The sequence below is a fragment of the Patiria miniata genome, unplaced genomic scaffold (genome assembly GCF_015706575.1).
Source record: "Patiria miniata isolate m_02_andy unplaced genomic scaffold, ASM1570657v1 HiC_scaffold_20, whole genome shotgun sequence".
NCBI lineage: Eukaryota > Metazoa > Echinodermata > Asteroidea > Valvatida > Asterinidae > Patiria > Patiria miniata.
In genome coordinates this window covers 17,992,936-18,015,660 of record NW_024037059.1, presented here as the reverse complement: position 1 = coordinate 18,015,660, position 22,725 = coordinate 17,992,936, and the positions used below count along the sequence as shown (strand labels likewise).

The 22,725-nt window shown below is 39.9% G+C and overlaps 1 protein-coding gene across 3 annotated transcripts; it reads left to right on the top strand.

Annotated features, from left to right (window-relative positions):
- Positions 1 to 138: 138 nt before the first annotated feature.
- Positions 139 to 22,189, top strand: LOC119727688 (kelch-like protein 5). Of its 3 annotated transcripts, none has more exons than XM_038199696.1 (9): positions 139 to 309; positions 9,607 to 10,367; positions 12,837 to 12,965; positions 13,798 to 14,229; positions 15,877 to 16,038; positions 16,673 to 16,879; positions 17,307 to 17,443; positions 17,550 to 17,689; positions 18,215 to 22,189. In XM_038199696.1, exons 2-9 carry the CDS (start codon positions 10,058 to 10,060, stop codon positions 18,438 to 18,440), a joined length of 1,743 nt encoding a protein of 580 aa, XP_038055624.1. In that variant the 5' UTR covers positions 139 to 309; positions 9,607 to 10,057; the 3' UTR covers positions 18,441 to 22,189. The 3 variants fall into 3 exon arrangements, with proteins under 3 accessions (XP_038055624.1, XP_038055625.1, XP_038055626.1); XM_038199697.1 differs by lacking the exon at positions 139 to 309 and adding an exon at positions 5,418 to 5,533; XM_038199698.1 differs by lacking the exon at positions 139 to 309 and adding an exon at positions 5,577 to 5,595.
- Positions 22,190 to 22,725: the final 536 nt, after the last annotated feature.

Genomic DNA, 22,725 nt, shown 5'->3' with positions numbered 1-22,725 from the left:
TCTATTGCTTCTGCTTATTTTTTTTCGAAATTCTATGCGACAATGGTGTGTGTAGACATTCATTTTATTCCCATATTAATACATTTTAGTCGAGCGCCCTCATTTGACCATTATTTATTCTGTAAATATTGAGGGCGCCCTAAACGAGACCATTAGATTGTGGGGTTTTCCTTGTGTGTTTTGTGAGTCATTTCCTGTCATTTATCTGTCAATTTTGTACCCACTTTGTGCATTCTTTGCTGGTCAGTAACTGTGCGACATTCATGACTGTGCCAAGATCTGATGTCTGTAAGAGAGTTCAAATATTGAGTGAGTATAAACATCCGTCTTCTCTTCCGAAAATGAAATATTTTGGGACCGGCCCACATCTGTTTTTGTCTGACTTTGCTGATTCCCAATGTTCACTTTGTGTCCACACACAGAAGTTCCTTGCTCTATGTTCCAGCTGTCTGCATTGATTCGTTTTGCCAAAGTTTTGTATGAACCTAAAGTTAAGATTGCCCATAGCAGCCATTGAAATGCAGGCTAGGTTACTTGTAGTCTGAGTAATTTGGACCCAACTTATCGCCTTGTGTAGAAACACTTGACGCACGAGATTGTACGGGTACCGGACCCAGACAGCTCCTACCATTTCACGCGTTCATGTCTCGGAGAACCAGCATACCGTGCATGACTTCAGAAATCAAAAGTTCAGCTCATGCATTTGTTGTCGTGTCAAGGTCGTTTTTTTCCCGACAAATTTCTTGGCAATGCAAGATCCTACACTCGCATGAATTTACAGAAAGCTTTGTATGCAAGTACTAGTTATAATAATTGTGAAATGTCGTGCCGTGTGACAATTTTGAGTGTATTTACACGACGATGAAGTGTGGCGCTGTTTACAACGCCAAGTTCACGGGTCTAGGTTAAAGTGGGGAAAGAATGTTGCATCCTGACGCTACTTTTTTCATCATTGCCTCAAATCACTCAATGAAGGTCAGTCATTGCAAGAGAAAAATGATGAAAAGACGTGTGAATCAGGGGCTGAAATGACTGAGAAACATTTCCCATTTTGGAAATGCACTCGACTCTCCATAGACTTTGTAAACAACAAAAGGAGTGGCATCAGGATATTTAATTCTTTCCGTAAGTGGTATTACACGTATCATACATTGAGCCAAAGTCAGCAGTTGTTGGGGAGGGGCAGACAATAGGCCTATCCTTTTAGTTTTAACTAGTGATCAATAACGTTTAGGGGAGGGGTACTCATAATAATTTTTTTTCAAAAGGTTGGGGGTTGGGGAATACCTCTATCCCCAGGCCACCCGTACCCCGCACCTACCCTGCCTTGTTTTCTATATTTCTTTACAGATAAATGTATCAGACATGTTCATGTTTAAAACTGGTTTGCTTAAATCTATATTTGGGGGCTTTTAAAACACCCTTTCCTTTATCACAAGGGAAGTATATTAGTATTCAGTTGTGAGAACTTTATTTGATGCCCAGAAAGACAGGAAATCTAAATTTCAATGGAAATGTACCAAATTGATTTTAATATTTTCCAATCCTCTTACCTCATCTTTTTGTTGAGGTAAGAGAATTTGTTCACAAAGATTTGAATACTTTTTAACACATGTTTCGAAAATATTGTTTATATTCTGACAGAATATTAAAAAGCAATGGTCCAGCAGTGATGTTGATTTAAAATTCCATTTTTAGAAAGGCTGCAAATGATGGGATGTTTGGTCTGTATATTGTATGGGGTATGTCATATCCTGATGAAATTTCTTTAAAGGTTCATGAAGTTTAGTTTCAGAAAAATTTCATTCAGATGTTTGAATTGCATTCAAATAAAATTGGTATTTTTTTATTCCTTTTCGGTGAAGTTAATTGTTACTTCAAAGTGACTGTTTAAAATTTTACTTGAGCTTTTGTAGAACTTTTTATTTCCTCTTAAGTCAATCCAAATACATGTACACACAGGAAAAGTACAGTTACGAAATCCAGGTTTCATTTGGTCTATAATATACTTTATTTGAATGCATGATTCCAATTTCTTAAGTATTGGAATTGTATTGTCTATTTTGCCCCTTAAAAATTGTCTACAGATATTTAAATATATACTGTGATATCCTTTTCCTTCCTAATGGATAGATCTGCCATTTACTTTAAAAATGTCTGACCTTGGCCCTTCTTTTCCTAAGCTTGGTCACTCTCCAATAATGTTAAAACCATCTGGTGACTGATGAGCATTTAGCCTAAAAGTCATCCCTTTCCCTCAAATCAGAAGTCAGGCACAGCATAGTCTTGTACCACACACATCGCAAGACTGCATGACTTTATATGGCCACAGCCCTATGTGGTCCAACAATGGCGGCATTGTAAATAATAAACAGTGTTGGCCTTTGATGATAACACATGTGACCTTCGGGTGCAATCATTGGGGTTGTGGGGCTAGGATGTTCTGTTTCCTGTCCCCACTTTATTAATGCTGATAGCAGTTATAAATTGGCCCTCTGTTTTGTTTCCCATTGGCCCATGATGGCCCTGTTAAGTTTTGAGGGTTTTTTAAAGTGCCATTTCCCTTCAGCTGTTAGGTTGTTTATATAAGGACAAGGCCTGATAAGGAAAGCATGGAGAATCATCATTAACTTCACAGCTCCACAGCAGAAACAAAGAAATCTGTATGCTTGAAAACTTGCTGCCTGGTGGAACATTCGCCACACTCAATCCCTTAACAAAAATTTGTTTGTCATAAAGTTACCCAATTCCCAAACTTTATTATGATGATGTGTTTCAATAAGGCATCCTGCTTCAAATCAATGTTGTCAAATTGAATTGGAACAGACATCAATTACAAAAGTCACAAGATGGGTTTGTTCTTTGATCATTTTAAAATCCAAAAGATCCAGCTCAGCATTAGGGGTGTGTGTGGGAACCGAGAACCCGACAGTTGATGTCAGGAATCGGTTCCAGATTATGGGATCGGGTACCCGTAACCAACTTTACAAATTACTTAGTAAACTTCTCAGACAATTATAAAGAAAGGTTTGGATGTCATTTGTGGGAACTTTTCAATATGAAAACCAGGCTACATGGAAAAGCAAAATGGATTTCACATTTTAAAGTGCATTTTACAGATAAGGCTCGCAGAAGTTGCCGTTTACACCGTAAACCATTCAGACAACTTCCAGGATTTGAATTTTGGGGTTGGGTTTCTAGTTTTACGGGTACCCGGGTAACCGTGGTTTAACTCAGTAGGGTACCCGGTTCCCGTAGTTTGTGACCCGTAAATGCACACCACTAAGCTGCATGGAAATTTATTTCCTCACAGACCTTTTGATATTTGCTTTTATCCTACATTGTAAATATTAGACAAAAAGAAGAAATATCTATTTGGAGATCAACCTGCAAAATGGAAAAAGTTTATAAAAATAATTGCTGAATTTCTTAACACATGAATGAAAACGCTCAAAAACCAGAAATTATGTGCCTTTAAATGCATTCGAAACATAAAATATTTAAATACTTGAATAACATTTTTAAAAGCCTTTTGTCCATTCCCTTCTGTTCAGCATTGTTCTCTGTTGTTTAACCACATCCCTGAATGAGCTGATTATATTGTTCCCCCCCCCCCAACCAATTTAGCCTGGGACTGATTTTTACCACATCTGCCTCACCAGTCTTTTATCTACAGGAAGTGCGAGATTAAAGTGACCAGATTTTTTTTAGATCTCTCGTGTCAAAAGCCCATCAGAGAGAGGTTTAACAAAGAGCTTCGTGGTTGTATTAATAAAAAGTGCATTCGCACTGCATTCACACTGACCAGGCATTGTAAGAAGTCCGCAGCTTTTGAGCTTTTACCCGAGTCGAAAAAGGACTAGCTTGTCCATCAGTGAATCATCCGACCTGAAATTCATTACTTGACTGGCAACTAGAAATGTGTTGGTTGGGTATTTAATCCTGACCTCCCCCCCCCCCCCTCTCCTTCCGATACGCACGTTTGTACGTGGGGAGAACCCTGATGGAGGTACATTGTAGGAAAGACACTAAAAATTACAAATTGTTGGCCAACAAATAATTAGTCATTGCACAACAATTTGACACTCAGTAGAAAGATTTATAATGAAAAAGACACACAAGGCTTGTAAACTCGGAATGTAATTCTATGTTAACGGCTGTAACTTCTGAGTCAATGCTTTGAGTAGAGATTTTACCAGTAGGTGGTGCTTGTTTCTTTTATTGTGCACATTTAGTTTCGTGTGGTATGTTATTGGCCACTTGGCTGTTCAATTACAAATAGCCATAGGCCCACACATAACCACACAAGAGTCATATCACCTGGGAAATAAACACACAAGGTCTGTATCCTGGAGGAACATTGTAACTTACGCCTCATCACATGGGAATTTGGCCAGAATGAGTGCTTTGTTATCAAAAGAATGAAACCGTTTGTTGAATATCTTGTGTCTAATCAGCATCAAACTCAGACTAATTGGGAAGGTTCAAATAATTGATTTCTCGTATACTTCCCAGCTTTCAAAAATTTGGACTATTTTTTTTTTTTTTCGCGGGACTGTAGTCTGCTCATCCCATTTTTCAATTAAATAGTGAAATTTGAACCGAAATGTCTGCGTTTTCAATTTAGGATACCCTTTCTTCATTTATTTAAGCCACTACAACAGTGTAAACAATTGGTTTCACCATGGTATCACATCCAATTATCACATGTGCAACATCTGATGAAGTGATGTCAACCTTGAATTTCTAAACAGATTTTTCTGTCTTTGAAGATAAGTTTTTCCATAAATTGGAGGGGAAAAAGTCATCACAAGCTGATGATACCTGGTAATATTTTTTATGCAAGTGAAAAGAGTATTATTTTCTTGTTTCTCTTTTGTAAACACACTGAGGTGAGAAGTTTAATTCCAAAGACGTTGCAAAAAAAACCTATTATGCCTTTTTTTTTCAAATAAAACCCATACATAGTGTCACTCTCCAAAAAAAAAATCAAGGTATTTAAACAATCTTTCCTTGGGCCTACAATCCCATAAAAATGAGCTACAAATTGTGACAATTTCTACCAATTTTCCTATGGTCACAGAAGGGAAATTTCCCAACAGTTTTCTTGGAATACAGCCAACAGATGACTAATCCAAAAGGACAAACCATAAACTTAAATTGTCGGCTGCAACATAATCCCCCGCGGAATGCCAGAGCACAAAGCTGTTACACACCTACTACTGCTGCATTAGGCAGTCTTTGGCAATACAAACAATAAGGGCCAGTTAAAAGGCCAACACCACAATTGACACCTCTTTTCCTGTCCCTATTCTTAAACACAAACCCCAAGTGTTTTCAGGACACAGGATACAAAGGGCTTGTATTGTGGATTGGGGGGGGGGGGGTATGGGTCCATGACCTAACCACAGGGTGGGCCATTTGGGGGTGAACTCACCCAGCTGAAATGTAGAGTGCACAGGGACCTGTGATGAGAATGATCTGAACATAATACACAGGCAGTGAGGATAGGAGCATGCACATCGAAATTTCTGTGAGTGTTCATGATACTTGTTAGTCTTATACATACCTGTGCATTTTGCATATTTGCTGAAGGTACGTTTATGCACTCTTGAGAATTTGATGAAGTTCTTATTACTTTTTTCTGTGAACATGTGTGAGCATATGCTGTGTGTTTTTGTGCAGGTAAATTTGTGGTTCATGATCATTACATGGACATGATGGAGGTAGGGATAGATTTTACTACATCAGTACATGTACCTCCATGATCGTTCTTACATGATCTCGCCCTTGAAAATTAATAATAAATAAAAATATGTTGGCTTGTTTAAAAATTTCTAAAAAAATACCAAGTAAAAGAAACATGTTCTACAGTCCTGTTCCATCTTAATTCTTATGGATAGTTTTGTTCTGGTCATTCGTTTTCCAAAATAATTCATGGAACAGCACTCGGATGCAAATAACATTTTTCTTTGAACCAAGTCAACCAACCTGCAAAAATTGAACAATTTAACACTAACTTGCTCCATTCATTTCGCTTTTGAAAAAATGCTTTTTAATTTATACGGTCAGTTTCTGCAACTTGTCCATAGTCAGAACTATGAGTCTGCTCAAGGTTGTGTCCTATGTTGTACAGATTACTGGTTTTTAATTACCCAGCGAAACCCATCTGGTCACCACAGGGTGTGGGCTGGGTCATGGGTAATGGGCTATCTAATGTCAGATTGTACCTGCATTGATACCAAATGAACTTTGCCAGGCCCATTGTTAGGCCATAGGCTGAATCCTAGAAATGTCTGTAAACTCTTCTACAGGTCTTTTTTTTCCTCCAAGTGGATCTACTTTCCATACTTGTTGCCATGGTTACATGGATTCCAATCACGGAGTAATTGCAGAATACCCCGCCACGCGAAAATTACCCCCTAAAAATAAATGGCTACGCAGTCGGAAAATGTTGCAGAAATGTCCAAAGTACATGTAGATGTCGGGAAGTGGATACGCGGATACAATATACGGGGTGGAGTTGAGCGCTGGAGGGTCTAAAGAGGGCGCTGTTTCCCTGTAATAAGAAATGCGGCTAGCAGGGATAACGTGAATTGAATGGGGAGCAGGGGTTAAATAAATCTAAGTCCAGAGTAGGTGCCAGGAAGTGGATACGCGGATACAGGGATACGGGGTGGACTTTATTTTTAGCGGAGCAAAATATTTTTGAGAACGAGGCATCCATATCCATGTTGGAAAATACCGAAGGCAGAGACAACGTGAGTTGAAAGTAGGTGCCGGGAAGTGGATACGGGGATACGGGGTGGACTTTAGCGGACGCGCATGCATGTGATTTTGGTTGAATTGAGCATCCAAGCGTGACTCCGTATCCGCGTATCCGGATACGAGGTGGGATAGGTGAGTGGCGGGGTATTCTGCAATTGCGCCCCAATCACTCCTTGTACACCACTGACACAGGTACCATAATTTTGCAGGATGCTTGAAACTATTATGCACTTACAGTCAAGTAAGGTACATGTATTTTGTTATAATTTAATAGATTTGTTTTTTGATGGTTGCAAATGTTTTAAATTCCCTTTAAGTCCTATCCCAGAATTAACAGAGCATTTCCAACTTGCTCCTTGTCTGGGCTGCCTATAATTGACAGCAACAACAAAATCATCTCACTGCTTGACCCAGCACCATGTGCTTAAAATACATGTAGTCTCCATCCCAGGGATAGGTTAACTAGACAGCCAGGTTCATGGTAGGCCAAGGCCGGACGAAGACAGGCTTGGGGGTGGGGAAGCAGAAGAAAAAAATCTGAGTTGCAAGATGCGACAAACTTGTGGCTTGGAATCATGAGTGCCATCCTCAAAATTCTTGAGGGAAGCGGTAATGGGTTTTTGGAATACTTTGGGTTTGGGGGTCTGTCTGTTTATGGAAAGATATTTTATTACCAGTGCCAGTTATTTTAATGGCATTAACAAATCGTGATGGGATTTCTATGAGAACCCTTCACATGGTGATTTTTTTTCTTTTTTGAAAATAATGTAAATCTGGTGTTTTTGCATGAGAGCCATTATAAGAAGCTTCATTAATTTATTAAAAATTAGGTGGTGGTTGTCGAAATGAAGTACAAAAACCAGCACTGGAAAGTGCTCGTTTTAAGTTTGATGTTGTATAAAAACTTGGATAAGAGAGTTTTCACTATGTGATGGGTTTTCTTGTTTACAAGTCTCTTCCCAATATTTCAGAAGCAGATACGCGGGCTTTATATTGTAGGGCCCCTCTTTAGTTTTGATCAAATCAGAGTGAAAGGTGTTTTTTTATCATTGCAACCTAAAGCAGACTTCTCTTATTTCTAATGACATCATTTTTAGTAATTTTGAACGTTTTCTTGCGGTAGAAAATGAGATTGTCTCATGCGTTGTACGGTTGGTGCCATGGGAATCAATGTGGTTTTCCGTGTTCATGGTACATTGCGGGGATTGCCATTTGTATTTTCGTGTTGCTCTTTGTCGTTTGCATCGTTGCTTTACCCCAAAACTTCCCTCAAAAATTAAAAACCTGCCCTCTATCCTAAGGCATACCAGCTGGTTTGTAATGTCGCTAAATAAATTGGCAAGCCCAATAACCTAAAAGTGGGGGTTTTTTTCCCCTTATTTTATAGGAAACTGGGCCCTACTCTAAACAATTGCCAAATGTTCTACATGTAGGAACAGTCCCAGGGATAGATTTATAAGAAATTGTTTTTTACTCCAGAGGAGAAATTCCATTGTCGGTAGTAAAGAAATTTAAAAATATCACCGAAAGCAAGGGTTTTCATTCCGCTAGCCAACATTTTTATTCAAGCATGTAGAAGTTTCCTACGATATTATGCCGTGCATATATGCCGAAGCTCTAAACAGGTATATTATCAGGGATAACGATCGGCAAGAATGCCAGCGGCAAATGAACCTGTGTGATGCGTCGTCCTAGGATTCATTAATTAAAACAGAGACATGCCGTGGCATGTTCAGTATGGGATGGGTAGTGTCATAATAGTGACTGTGTAATGAACATCCGTCATTCGACAAATCTGAACACGTACGCGCTTGTAATAGGCGTATTTTTAAATGAATGTATACAGGCTTGTATGCATGATGCATGACGCATGCTTGTATGCAGATTTATGTGTATGTACGTAGTGTAAATTGTGTGCAAACTATGACTAAACAAACAAACACATGATGTCTAGCTTGTACATGTGTGTACATGTCTCATGTACATGTATGTCTGTGCACAAAGTGTGAGAGAGTTCAGATACACGTATTGATTCATGGTAAAAAAACAATAACAATTTCGGCCCGAACTTCATGAAGATGTCTTTAAATTGTTTAAGTGTTAAGAAAAAAAGCAAATATAAGCTGAAAATCATTTCAGCTTGAAATTTTGCTTTTGCTGACCATTTCTTTCATGTAATTTATCCAGGGTTTTTTAGGTCGTGGGTTCGAGTCCCACTTGAGTAAGCGTGTGAATTGTTTCTCCCATGCCCTCAGACTATGAGTATACATTGTTCATAAAATACGTTGGCGAAGGGCAAGACCTGATATCTCCCAATGCAGATTTTAAATAAAAAGTGAGGATTTTTTTGCTGTTTAGTACTTTACTGTAATAAATACAAGTATCCATGACATATTTATTTCCTTTTTTTTTCACTAAGAATTCAAGTGATTACCCCTCTTATTAATAAAGTTGGTTCATGTAATGTTAATGCCTTAATGAGTCAGCCACAACAAAAATGTGGCATTCAGATCAGAAATTCTTCGCTTAATGATCCTTGGCTTTAATCTCATCAGTGATGTTATGATGATGAATTTCTGACATGTTTATGTAATCATCAAGAGAATCTGTGCTTGTGATAGCAGACGCTGGGCCTAGCAGACGGATATAACAATCAATCATATAAGATGAGCATCAGCATTCATCACTAATAGATTTCATTTCACTCCCCTGAAACCCTGGAAAGGCTACACTTTTATGCTGGTCCTCGATCAAGCGTGTTTACATTGAGAAAGAATGGACTTATTTTGCATTCACGGTCCTGTTGTTTTCATGACTGTTTATTTTGTTCACTCGCAGATTGTGGCGTGATGCACTGCACAGCCCAACATCAGGGCAAAGATTGCCGTGACTGGGAGCAATGTACAATTGTACATCGTCACATCTGGACGCCAGTGTAAGAGGAGACTGCTCACGTATCTTGGGATGAGTTGAACGAGGAGGTCGTCAATCGTTATGACTGCTCGTCCAAACTCGGATCGAAAGCAATACATCATCAGGAGTGGTTACTGTTACACAAGACTTCAAAATTGATGTCCTGAGTATGTCAAGTGAAGAAAGGGGATTCAATGAAGAAACACCACTGCCAAATGTGATAGACATCCCTTCGTCATGTTTCTGAACCAGATGTATCTTTGAAAGTCTTGGGCGTATTCATGGACAAAAATCGTAATGTTTCTGAATCCTAGTCGCAGGTGACGTATCTTTTCAAACTCTGACAGAGTATCTTTTCAAACTCTGAAAACTTGCCATGATGATGGACTTCGACGAGTTAGACGTCGGCTGCAACGCGGACTTCACCCTCCACCGCGCCAACGAGCACTACAGCAGCCAGGCGCTGCGGCTGATGCATGACTTGCGCCAGTCGCGCAAGCTCTGCGACATCCGCTTGCGCGTCGCGGGGCAGGAGATACTGGGTCACCGGGTCGTGCTGGCCGCGTTCAGCCCGTACTTCTACGCCATGTTCACCGGGGATATGTTGGAGGCTAGCCAATCAGAGGTGGTCATGAAACAGGTGGATCCCAGATCAGTGGAGCTGCTTGTGGAGTATGCATACACAGGTAGAAATGTTACATTGTATTAAAATGTTATGTCATTGTATTACAATATTACATACATTGTTATACATTGTATTTAATCCCTGGTGAATAAAACCATGCAGCGCTGTGGAGATGGTTTTGGGCTGTACAGAGATAAAAAATTGAACTTCACTGGATTTTCATTTTTGACAATGATTCCAATATTTCTGTTTTCATCGAATACTTGGATATGTGAACAAAGGTACAGAAAGCTTCACACTATCGCCATAGAAACCTATGATTCAGATCCCCAAATAGAAAATGAGAAAAGACAAGTTTGTTATTAAAAGGTCATTTTTCTCGTTTGATCTCTCCCTATTTCCTTTCCAAGTATTTGATGTAAATTTACAGCATTCATACATGTACATTTGGTACAAATGAATATTCATATTTTGATATTTGGCACAACCAAAAAATGACTGATTTTGCTAATTGTTAACACAAAAATAACAGAGGGTGCCATAGTTTCAGGCCCAAGAGAAACCTCCAATAAACAACATAATTCTTGGGGACGTTTTTTAATGAAACCATTAATATGCATGCAAACGCTTGGCAGTGTACAGCCAGTGTATAGGGACCCATCAGGCGTGAAGCCTTCACGCTTGTCGAATGTCTTCATCAATGAAGGGTTCTTCATGTGCAGCCAAGTGACTGAGCATGGAAAGGGTCACTATCCCGCTCAGCAGGATTGTCCCTCCATGACATAGTTTGCTTATTTTGGGCTTCCATTTTAAAGGGAATACACATCATTTGCTTTTGCTGTAATTTTCAGAAATGGATGGAATTGGGGGGTTGGAAATATATAGCAAATATAGTTACACTGACTTTTTTGAGGTTTTGGGTTCGAAAATGCTATAAAAACCAAGAAAAACAATCATTTTCCTGTAGTCTGGTTCCCTGACTCCATATAAGAAGAAACAGAGCAGTTTACATACATTGGGGAATTGTAAGGTCAGGGAACCAGTCTAGCTGGCTTGTACCCGTTCATAGGTGTGTAATCGATTGCAAACAAGTGCGATGGTCAATTGGGGCCAGTATTTGAAAAAAAGCCAATTTTTTTCCAACGCTGGTCGGCCGACAATTTGATACAAAAATACCACTTTTCTTGAAAATGACAGTATACCAGGTGCCATGATTTTACAGGATGCTTTACACTGTCATTCACTAACAGTCTAGCAAGGTATTTCAAAATGATTTGGTAGTTTTATTTTTTGATGTTTGCAAATGTTGTATTTTCCCTTTAATACTAGATTGTATTTTTGGTTGTGATTTTATCAACGCTTGCGGTACAGACAAGAACTCCTTTTCTGTTTTTTGTTTTTTGTTTTTTTTGCTTGTTGTTTTTGTTTTGTTTTTTAATTGGGAGAAATATATGAATGTAATAAGCAACAATTGATTAACAATACAAGAATTCATATTAATGTACCCTTGAGACATTTTTTCGTCATAAGTTTTAACTTGGGGAGACACCAGACACGAGGGAGACATTTCAATGTCTCCCTCGTGTCACAACAGCTATTTAGAGGAAATATTATATTAGAGAAAAAATAGGCTAGATCAATTGCTTGTTGTCCAAAGCATAAATGTACCAAAATGTGCGGGGTAGGATAGGGACAATTGTGGTTAGGGATCATTAAAGTTGAAAAAAAAAACTTGTGCACAAACCTATGGGAATGTCCCCCTAAGGCCAAAAAAAAAAGTCTCCGGTTTCTGGTATGGAGCTTGCCAAAAAAGTGGTGCGGCGACGCGGCTTTTTTTTTTTTTTTACCTGATTTTTTTTGCTTCAAATGCAGGCTGATGACTGCAAATGGTGCCCGACTAAACTTAGTGCAAATATATGGGAGTCCAGAGAGGCCACATAAAGCTTATTCTCGACCATAACCCAATCTAAAAACATGTTAAAATTGTGCAGCAGCAGGATTCCAGTCAAACCAGTGAGTTAGGCGGTTTTGAGACATCATCTTTCATTGAAAAAAAAAACTTGTTCATTTTGCCGACGCGCATGGCTACGGCGACACGCGCGCATACCAGAAACCGGAGACTTTTTTTTTTTGGCCCAAGACACCATTTCCCGTAATTATAATTATCACTATTATTTCATGTTGCTCATGTTCTGTAAAGAATTTCGTTCATTTTATATAGATTTATTTTGGGAAAAGTCTGTTAGAATGTGGAAATATTTGCAGGATAGGGAAGGATCTGCTTGCTCATCGCCGTCTTTGTCATCACTATCTTCATGCTAATAATCATGCTACATCCCTAGTGTATGTACCGTTACTCATTATGATCCTCATCGTAATCATCATCACATTTTTTTTTACATCTGCTTCTTATTTCCCATCCTCATCCCAAACATTTTTTCAATCATCTTTCCCCGTCTCGCATTTCCTCCTCCGTCCTCCTGCTCGTCTCATCCATTCTTACCCTCGCTTCATCTTTATTCCTCCCTAGGGATCTTGGAGATCCACATAGACACGGTTCAGTCCCTCCTGGACACGGCCGCCATGCTGCAGCTCACCGACGTACAGAAGGCGTGCTCTGAGTTCCTCAAGAGACAACTGCACCCTGCTAACTGCCTAGGTGAGGATTGGTATGCCAGTCTATGTCAGCACTTCACATGTATTTCACGTCTTTGTTTTAAGGATATGCAGAGTCCACCTTGGGCAAATATCGATTACTTGTGGGAATTTTAAGCAAACCTCTTATGTTTACTAATAGAAAATGAGATCTAACGATCGATGTAAAAATGTGTGGAGGTGTCCGTTAACAAATACCTACAGTATTTCAACAAATTGCAGGTGAACGCCACGCAGCTTTTATAGATAACTGCTGTTTTAAATCACAGAGAAGCATGATCTTGTGTGAAGAAATATTATGTTAGGAAGATATGAATTTAAATGTTTGATTTGTGAAGGGAAAATCCATTTTTGAGTAAAAGGCATTTAATTTTTTTTCCAATCAAATCAAATTATGATTCTCTTAAAGTGCATGTTAGTGTCTTTTATTGTATTCTTATTTCAGTTCCACAGGATGAAGTAACTCTTTAAAAAAAATTTTATTCTTTCACGTTGTTGACCCATGGTCAGTCTAACAACTCATTGGTTGCACTACGAAGTGAGATATCATGTGCACAAAGTCCAGTGACGATCCATCAATTCGTGGTGCACCCGACGAACTGTACTAGATAGTATGACCAAAAGATTTTTACTGCAACAAATTCCCTTATTCTTAAGGCATTTCATCACAGTTCTAATGTAAAATTAAAACTTTGATTGAAATTGTACTACAACTTTGGAATAATGAATCAGTTTCTGTGTGGTTTGTTGATCTCATTGTGTAAGGGCCCGTCTAATTTCAGGAATTTGAATTCATAGCCCAAAAACTTATTCTTTGATGTGGCCACTAATTTCAGGGATCCGCAACTTCGCCGACGCCCACACCTGCACGGACCTAGTGGAAGCCTCGGGCAAATTTGCCGAGCGTCACTTCACCGAAGTCGCCAACGAGGAGGAATTCCTTCAACTCCCCAAACCCCAGCTGGCTGAGTTGCTCCAATGCGAGGACCTGAACGTCCGGAGCGAGGAAGAGGTCTACAAAGCCATCATGCGCTGGGTCTACCACGACAAGGAGGCGCGGCGCGGGGAGATCGCAGAGCTACTGCGCTCCATCCGCATGCCGCTCTTATCCCCGCGATTCTTGGTGGACACGGTGGAAGCGGAGGAACTGATCAAGCAGGACATCAAGTGCAGGGATCTGCTGGACGAGGCCAAGAACTACCACATGTTGCCGGACCGACGGACGCGGATGCAGCAAGAGAGGATTAAACCGCGGAGATCTACAGTGGGTGAGTGGTTGCCGCGGGGAGGGGCAGGGTCTTGTGGTTAGGGTCCAGGGTTAGGTCCTGTTGGTCTGGCTTTAGATAGGGCCATGGTCCAGTTGTCATGGCTGAGTTCTACTCATATCCTGTATATAAGACTTGAATGTTGGCTACAACCAAACTGTAAAATAAGACAGTGAACAAACTAATTTTTATAAGTGGGTCATTCTATAAATTTGAAACAACGCAATGATCTTTGGAACTTGCCATTCAAGTATCGTTAAGAATGACTTTAAACAAGTATCTTTTTAATTAATGTCTAAAGATGTAGAATAAAAAAATCCAGACACCTTTTTTGCCTTATATTTTCAGGAAATAAATTAAAATGTTGCAGATCTACCTTGAAGCCATCAGCTGCACATACCGTACCTTTTAGTTTTAATATCACAATGTGGAAATAGCGCACACTACTATATTTAAGCCTTTCTCTTTTTTGAAAAGAAAGTACTCTAACCGAAACTTTGATTCTGGATCCGCCCTTGACTTGATAATGACCTTTTTTGGTTGTCCCTATTCATTCCCCGTGTCGCCTCCTGAAACTCGCTGAATTGCACTCATCCCCACGAATGGAACTTTTTGAGTTTACAAATGGTTAATATCAGTTTCTGTCTGCAAAGTACAAAGAGTCCACGTTTGAAAGAAACAAAAATTATATTCTGTGCATAAATCTTCAAAACTCTATATATAGCCATGATTTTTTTTATCAAAGAAAGTCAAAAGCTTGTTTTTCACAAAACACATCCTGGTAGGCAATTGTCATGTTGTTTACTCAGTTCGTTTACCTCATCAGCTGGGACGGCACAAGTACTTTTCTCTCACTGTTTATTTGGCCCGAGGGAGTCGCAATCGGCTCGTGTCGTTTTTTGCCGTCCGAACAAACACAGAGAGACGGGGTTGTCATGGCAACCATTGTATCGGATGGACATTGTTCAGCAAAACTTGTGCGCCACGTTACAATCGGTTTCGATCTCAGTGTCCCTAACTAACGTCATAAATCTTGTTTTTCCCGCTTTGGTATCTATTAGCTTTATCAGCTTAATATAGAAATACTTAACAATAAGTAGTTTTATGCACATTTGTTCATGTCATGTTGGAACTCAAGTTGTACATGCACATACATGTACAATTGTACATAATGTAAGCATACAATGTAACCCTATGGCAAATTTTTCGCTGCTTGTCTTTTAATGAATTTGTTGTATGTTTTCCATACAATTAAATCGAAGGCTGGTTCAATATTTGCCATAGTTGAAACGTATTTAATTTCTGTGAATGCACAGCGCCGAAACTTGACTTCACATCACAAATTTGCAATCACATTCATCTTCGCTTTAACACTTATGAACTGGCCTTCAGTCTCAAGTGTACATACTCATCACAACTAGCACAACTTTAGTTTTGGCAGTTCACATGTAACATTGCATTGAACTTTATCTAGGTTTGAATTGAAATCAGAAATCAATAAAAAAAAAGTTCCCTTAAGCGAGTATGTCTCATCCTCAAGCTTATTACATAATGACAGGAATTGTAACACAGTAACACTACCCTCAACATTTACCCAAATTGCACCAAAGTTTTTATACTGACACGGCAATATTTCCTTGTGATTTGCAGGTTCTATCTATTGCATTGGAGGAATGGATAGCACTGGTCATTCACTGAGTAGCGTTGAGCGCTACAACCTGAGTAACGGCCGAGTCAGCATTGAGGCTAGCATGAACTCACCACGGAGTGGGGTGGGCGTGGCTGTACTGGAGGGCAAGCTGTATGCCGTAGGTGGGTGGAGAAACATAAACATTGGGCTCCTTTTACCTTGTGCCTTGCAGATCCTTCAAATTCCACCCGGAGGTTTGGAGGATTTCGCAGGACTGAGAAAGGTGGAGACTTTTAACTTAACGTATTAATTAACACATATAACCAGAAGTACAAAGGACGTGTCTTTAGATTCCCGCAAAATGGTGGATTTTGGAGGATTTGGTCTGGTTATCTACCCACAGTGCAAATAGAGTTTAGCTGAATGTTTCCTCTGCTGAGTCCGACAGTGGCTAGTTTCAGTTGAAGTTGTTAAAATACTTTCTCCGACCAACTGTTGGATTATATTGGCTTTTGGAGGAAACGTACTTTGCTGTTGTTGACTTCTGTTGGATTCGGTTGGATTCTGGAGAGTGCCTTGTCAAAATCTGAAAGCCACTGAGGTTTTCCAAGAACTGACTCAAGTCATGAATGATTCAATAAAAAAAAATAGTTTATTTATATTCTGTTTCGGAGCCAGTGACGGATTTTGAACTCGCATTCTTTTGCCAAGCCTCGAGATTTTCAGTGTGGCTCTGCAGTACTGTCCTTTCCGAATCTCTCCAGCATTCCCTGTAATTCTTTTTTTTCTCCCAAACACTCGTCCCTTTTCTTACAGGAGGCTACGATGGAAGCCAATACATGAACACTGTGGAGTGTCTGGACCCGGCCACGCGACGCTGGCATCGCATGGCCTCCATGCTCCACATCCGACGCTACCACTCTGTCGTCGCTCATGATAGGCAACTGTACGCCGTCGGGGGATATGACGGCTCTACCGTGCTGGACTCGGTGGAAGCGTACGACCCACGAACAAACCGATGGTGTAAGTAGAGAAACAGTCAGGGTATTTTTTTATCGCAGGTTTCATTTTCTCTGTATCCCATTTTGCTTGCTATGGTGTAGGAATTTATTTGTGCGTACAATTTGCAAAATTCCGGGAAAAGATAATAATGAAATGTGTTTGAATTAAAGATGAAATATTTAATAATATATTTTCAAAGCATTGATGACTAAGCATATACTACCACCTGGTAATTATTGACACAAATGTATGCTCTTAGGCAGAGAAGGGCAGATAAATGTAAAGTGGCTTGCTCACGGACACAAAAAAAATTATTTCATTATTTATTAAACAAATTGTAATTCTTCTTTCGCATAATTTCAAATTTCATTAATGTCAAGTGCTTACTTGTTAAAATTCCACATTAGCACCTATGTTCTTAAATACACATTTTTCTGGTCTTTTACAGGGAGAGTAGGTAGTCTGGAGACCAAACGCAGGCACATAGGCGTGGCAGCCATGGGCGATTATTTATACGCAGTAGGGGGAAGCGACGGCACGTCGTACCTAAACAGCATGGAAAAGTACGACCCCAGGTTAAATCAGGTTAGTGAAGACATCAAACAAAAACAGCCCATCCTCAGAAGCCCTTAAATCTCCCCTTAAATAACAATAGAATAACCAACACTTGAACTCTGTTCCCTTGCCGTAGTGGATTCCAGTGGACAGCATGCATTCCAGGAGAGGGGGTGTTGGAGTGGCAGCTCTCGGAGGGAGGCTGTATGCCATGGGAGGCTATGACGGACAGTCCAACCTGAACACGCTGGAGAGGTACTACCCAGAGGAAGATAGGTAAGACCCAAGAAATGGCAGTTGTAAAGAAAATCCTCACAAATCCCCAGAGGTACTCACACTTCCTCATACATATTAGTTCTGACTTGTCCTCACAAGTCCTTCGATCTCGAATAGAGTTATAGGCTTTTCAAATAAATTGTAACAAAGGCCTTCCTTTAAAATTGACTTGTGATTTGACTTGTGATAGACTTCACAGTAAGTCTAGACAATTATCTTGTTTATCAGTGACTTTTGATACCGTAAATGCTTTGTATGATTGGATAGTAAATATCAAATATAGCTTGGTCCCCTTTATAACAATTGTTAGGTTGACTTTAGAATTTTAAAGTGTTCACGGCCAAATATGTATTTTGGAAATCAAAAATGCAAAAGTAAGATTTGCTTATTCAACTAGTTTGGGTTTTAAAATGGGGTGACATCCGGCCAATTTCAAAGAACAAGTCGAGAAAACACCAATATTTGGAAAAGCGCAGGTTTTGAAAATTTTCCAGTCACAATCATTGTATCTTTATTTTTGTTCAGGTGGACGTTCCTAGCCCCAATGGCTCAGTGCCGGTCAGGTCATGGATGCGTGGTAGTCGGTGACCTCATGTATGCCGTGGGAGGCCATGACGGAGTCCAATACCTGAACACCGTGGAAGTCTTTGACACGCAACTCGGCGAGTGGCACAGCCAGGGGCCTATGGGGACGTGTAGGGCTGTGGCTGGGCTGGCAGTCCTCAATAACATTCCCTGTACCAACGTCTAACCCAGGCCCTGGGTCCTGCCTGCCTTATCTTGTGGGATCTGATTGGATGGCGTTTCTGAAACTGTTGAGGACAAATCAGAACAACTGAGGACATGTATGATCATTACCGAGCATGCCGTCCTCGGTAACATTCCCGGTATCAAAATCCAACGCAGGTCCTGCTTGCGGGATCCGTTTGGATTGTAATTTGCCATATGCTGTGGAAGTCTTTTCACAATGCTGGCTGGAGCTCATTAGAACTAGTGGTGACAAGTGAGGACGTGTAGAGTCATGGCAAGGCTTGACGTCCCCACTAACGTTCCTCGATCCAACGTCTTAGCAGGTGTTATGGTCCTGCCATCTAGTGGGGTCCAAGTGGTTTGTAGCCTACTGAACATAGGGAGAGTCTTTGCTGCTTCCAAGCAGTGTCTTGCCAAGAGCCCTTCTGAATGAGTGTGGAGGAGTGAGGACCTGTGCATTCATGGTTAAGGTTTGAGTCCTCAATCAACATGCTCTGATCAATTGGATCCAGTTGAAGTGAAGTCTTCCAGACGCCGTTAAGGTCTTTGGCATCCAGTTAATTCTACCCAGTGCCCACGGAAACAGGCACTGAGAAGTGAGGCCATTCAAGTACCTGATGATGCTTGATGATACCCTCGGCAATTTACCAACGTCTTGCCATGATCTCCGGACCCACAAATATTCTCAGGTCGGACCAGATCTGGGTAGGACCTACTGAGATTGCATAGTCATGTGCACCACAAGACTGATAGAAGCAGCTGGCACTGCTTTGGGGACATTCGGAAGTATCGGATAGATCCATGCTTGGACAGAGAGTGAGAAAGTCTTTGACATATAGCTTCTCAGAGGTTTATGAGGACATGCAGGACCTCAAACATTTACTGATGCAAGATCTAGGAAACAGCTTCAGGCCACACTAATTTGTCCCAATTTGGAACATTGTGGAGACGTGGGATCGGCTAGACGGGCGCTCCTCGGAAGACCTTGACATCTGGCCCACTGGTTGACAAGTGGGACCTTCCTATTAATAAAGTGTGCTTTCATTAAATTTATTTATTCCAGATTGCGAACTACGTGCTAAAGGAGCCACAGGCTCTGTGTACATAATGACTTGCGTAGCGTAAAGAGCGAGCTTAGTTAGGTCCATTATCATGCTGGCTGCGATAAGCAGGCACCTGCTTACAAAATGGCCGTGTTCAACTCAACTGGCTGCGGCTGGGACTAACACACACATCGATGGAAAGTGGTTGTAGCCACAAGCCAGTGGCTTCCATAGGCGCACGTGTTATTTCCAGCCGCAGCCACAACTTTCAGGCACAGCCATAGATTAGTCACTGTGGGATGGCGTCAAATACTTCGCAGCTCTGTAACACAGTATACAAACATTGCAGGGAACGTATGGCAGGCAGGACCTGAACCATAGACTTTCTTTTTACAAGTGAGGTGTTCTGGTCACTTTACCAAACCACAGTTGTGACGAACCCCTACTTACTACTTCCTGCTATCTTTATTTTAGACCCTGTGTACACTAGCTGTGTGTAGATTATCGAACGTGCAGCACTATTCTCCGCTACCTGTATCACACACAGTCTATTTTTACTAAATGCCAATCAACTCAGGATTCATAGTTAGCTGCCATTTTCCAACTCAACAAAAACACCTTCAGCTGATTTTTTTTTTCTTCTAAAAATCCGTCGTCCTTGAACAGCAATAAATTCCAAAATGTACTTTGCAGAGATTCATCCATTTGCTTTCTGTGCGATATAAACTAGCCACGTCTGGATTTAGGAATTCACAGGCTGTGGCTACAGTTTTTGCCCTTTATCTACTGCCGTAGCCATAGCCATAGTCTTCAATGCCAGATTTGGATTTCTGTCATAGAAAAAAGGAATGTACATGTACATGGTATATGTGCAGGTGTAAGGAACATCATTTAACAATCACTCAACAGTATCCAAGTTTTCTTCAGTGTCTAAGAGACAACAGAGCTTTGAATTATAACAGATGCATGTTTGAAATACTGTCCTTTTTTTTTACAAGTATTCAGAACTGGCAAATCTGTATCAAAAGAGGGCGCTATTTATATGGACTATTAACAGCTTCAGCTCCATATGAATTTAATAGTGTTCAGGTGGATTTGCTCAAAAGAACACATACACCTGACAACCTATCCATGTGTTGTCAACAGAGGGCGTTATGGTCAAACTTTGTTTTGTTTTTAATTCTTTTTTATTAGATTCATTGCGATTCCATGGTGCTTCAATAAATGGCGATATATTTATACATGTAAATAGGTTTAGGTTGTAGCTCAGATTCAGGATTAGAAATAGAGGCCTATGTCTTAAACATTTGCTAACACATACGCAGAGCATTGTATTTCCCGGGAAGATTGCATTAAGCCTTAATCTCTTCAAATTTGGGGGGGGGGGATAGATTTTTCCCATTAGATGTATGTTTAAAGATCTAGGACTTCAGAGAATTTGTGTCATGAAAAAAAAAGTTCGGGAGTTAAGAAAGTTGGAAAATAACCCGGGATTCTTATTCATGATCTATCAGAATTATCTAATGAGCCATTGAGTCTTTCAAGTGTGTTGAATTATTTGTGTTTTTGTCCTTGCGTCAAGTTGGATCATATTGTGGCCAGGACCCATATAAATAGCTATCCAGACTTGAAGCCTTGGTCACATTTACTGATACTCGAACAGATATTTTTGCGATAGGGCGCCCTCTTCCGACTCAGATGGATTAAATTAGTTGTACGGGATGCAGTTTCAAGTAATTCATCGGTGTATTAGCGAGACTGTAAACTTAACATTGTGTTTTTCGAGTTAATTACATGTAGATTGAAATAGTGCACAAATTTTACTTGTACATAAAAGAAGATAATTATTTACATAAATTAGCATAAATTAACCACAGATCCCACCGTAGTCGTGTGGAGTGCATGTCATCAGCATATAAGTATTCAGCGTGATTGCTTCCATATCCATGCGCAGTCCATCATCAAGTGTCCTTATTTTCTTCTGCGCATGCGGCTGCGATTTGGCGTCTATGAATAATTCATTGATAAGATTTATAATTCATGTAAAACAGTTGTGTCGTTTCAACCTTTATAACCGACTGGTTCGGGTCGTTGAGTTAAAGACGTTGTCTTTTGTGCTATCTTACACAGTTTGCCAACAACGGCTTGGTAGTTCAGTTCAACATAATTATTAGCATATAAGGCAAAAAAAACCACGATTTGACCAAAATAGGAAGTTACTAAAGTACTCGCAGAAATAATGTTGGGCTTCGGCTGTATTCTTAGCCTTACCTCATATAAATTTGGTGCACCCAGGACTAATAATGTCATTATAATCATCGATAATACGTGATATTGTGAATGTTTAGTGTGTTTTTATCCATCGATTTGTATCGGTTTTGTTATACAATTCGACACCAGTCGAATTGTTGACCAACGCACACTTCCAAGTTAACATCAATTTTAAGTTTCAAATCCCAATGCCAGATGTGAAATTAATGCGTTTCCAATGCTAATGTGTTCATTTTTGTAACATTGTTATTTTATACTGTATTTTCCTTGTCCACAAAAGCGCTTTCATTGTTTTGCCGGGGTTTTTTTTTAATTTGATTGCGATCAGCTAAAGCATAAACGACTTTAGAAGCTTAGTTACTGCATAATTATGTTTACTGACTAAAAATAACTTCATCATTATATCCAAGCGATAATAAACGAAAGCCAAATAAGGTTCACTTTGTCATCGTGTTTAGGTTCATTTTTGTCTTTTTTGTTTGCAGTGTTTTGTATTGTGTTTGAACATGTACTGAATGATTTATTATTTTTTACTGTGTTTATTTTAAACTAATGTTTTGTGGAAAAAAACCTGTTACGTGCAGCTGCACGCAGAACAGTAAAACGTTTTAAAAAAAATCCGAGTAATTAGTTGCTCTAAAAACCTTTACAACTGTGCTTCTTCATTTGAGAATGAAAAAGGTTTTGCTGTAATCTGTTATTTCGTACCCTATCGAATACAAAAATGGAACTATTTTTAGAATGTATTCCGATTTCAACTTGGATTTGTTTCCAAAGTTTTATCTCTAAATATGCCCCAGCTGCAATTGGTTAGTCATCAGATACGATTCAAATACATTCCCCTTTCAACTGACAGCTTATCCTAAACATCTGGTTGTTTGTTTCTTTCTTTCTTTTCAAAGCGGTATTTTTTGGGGTTTGACTTCGGAATAACTTAATCGCCATCACCAGCCGAATGCCGTAAATTGTCCA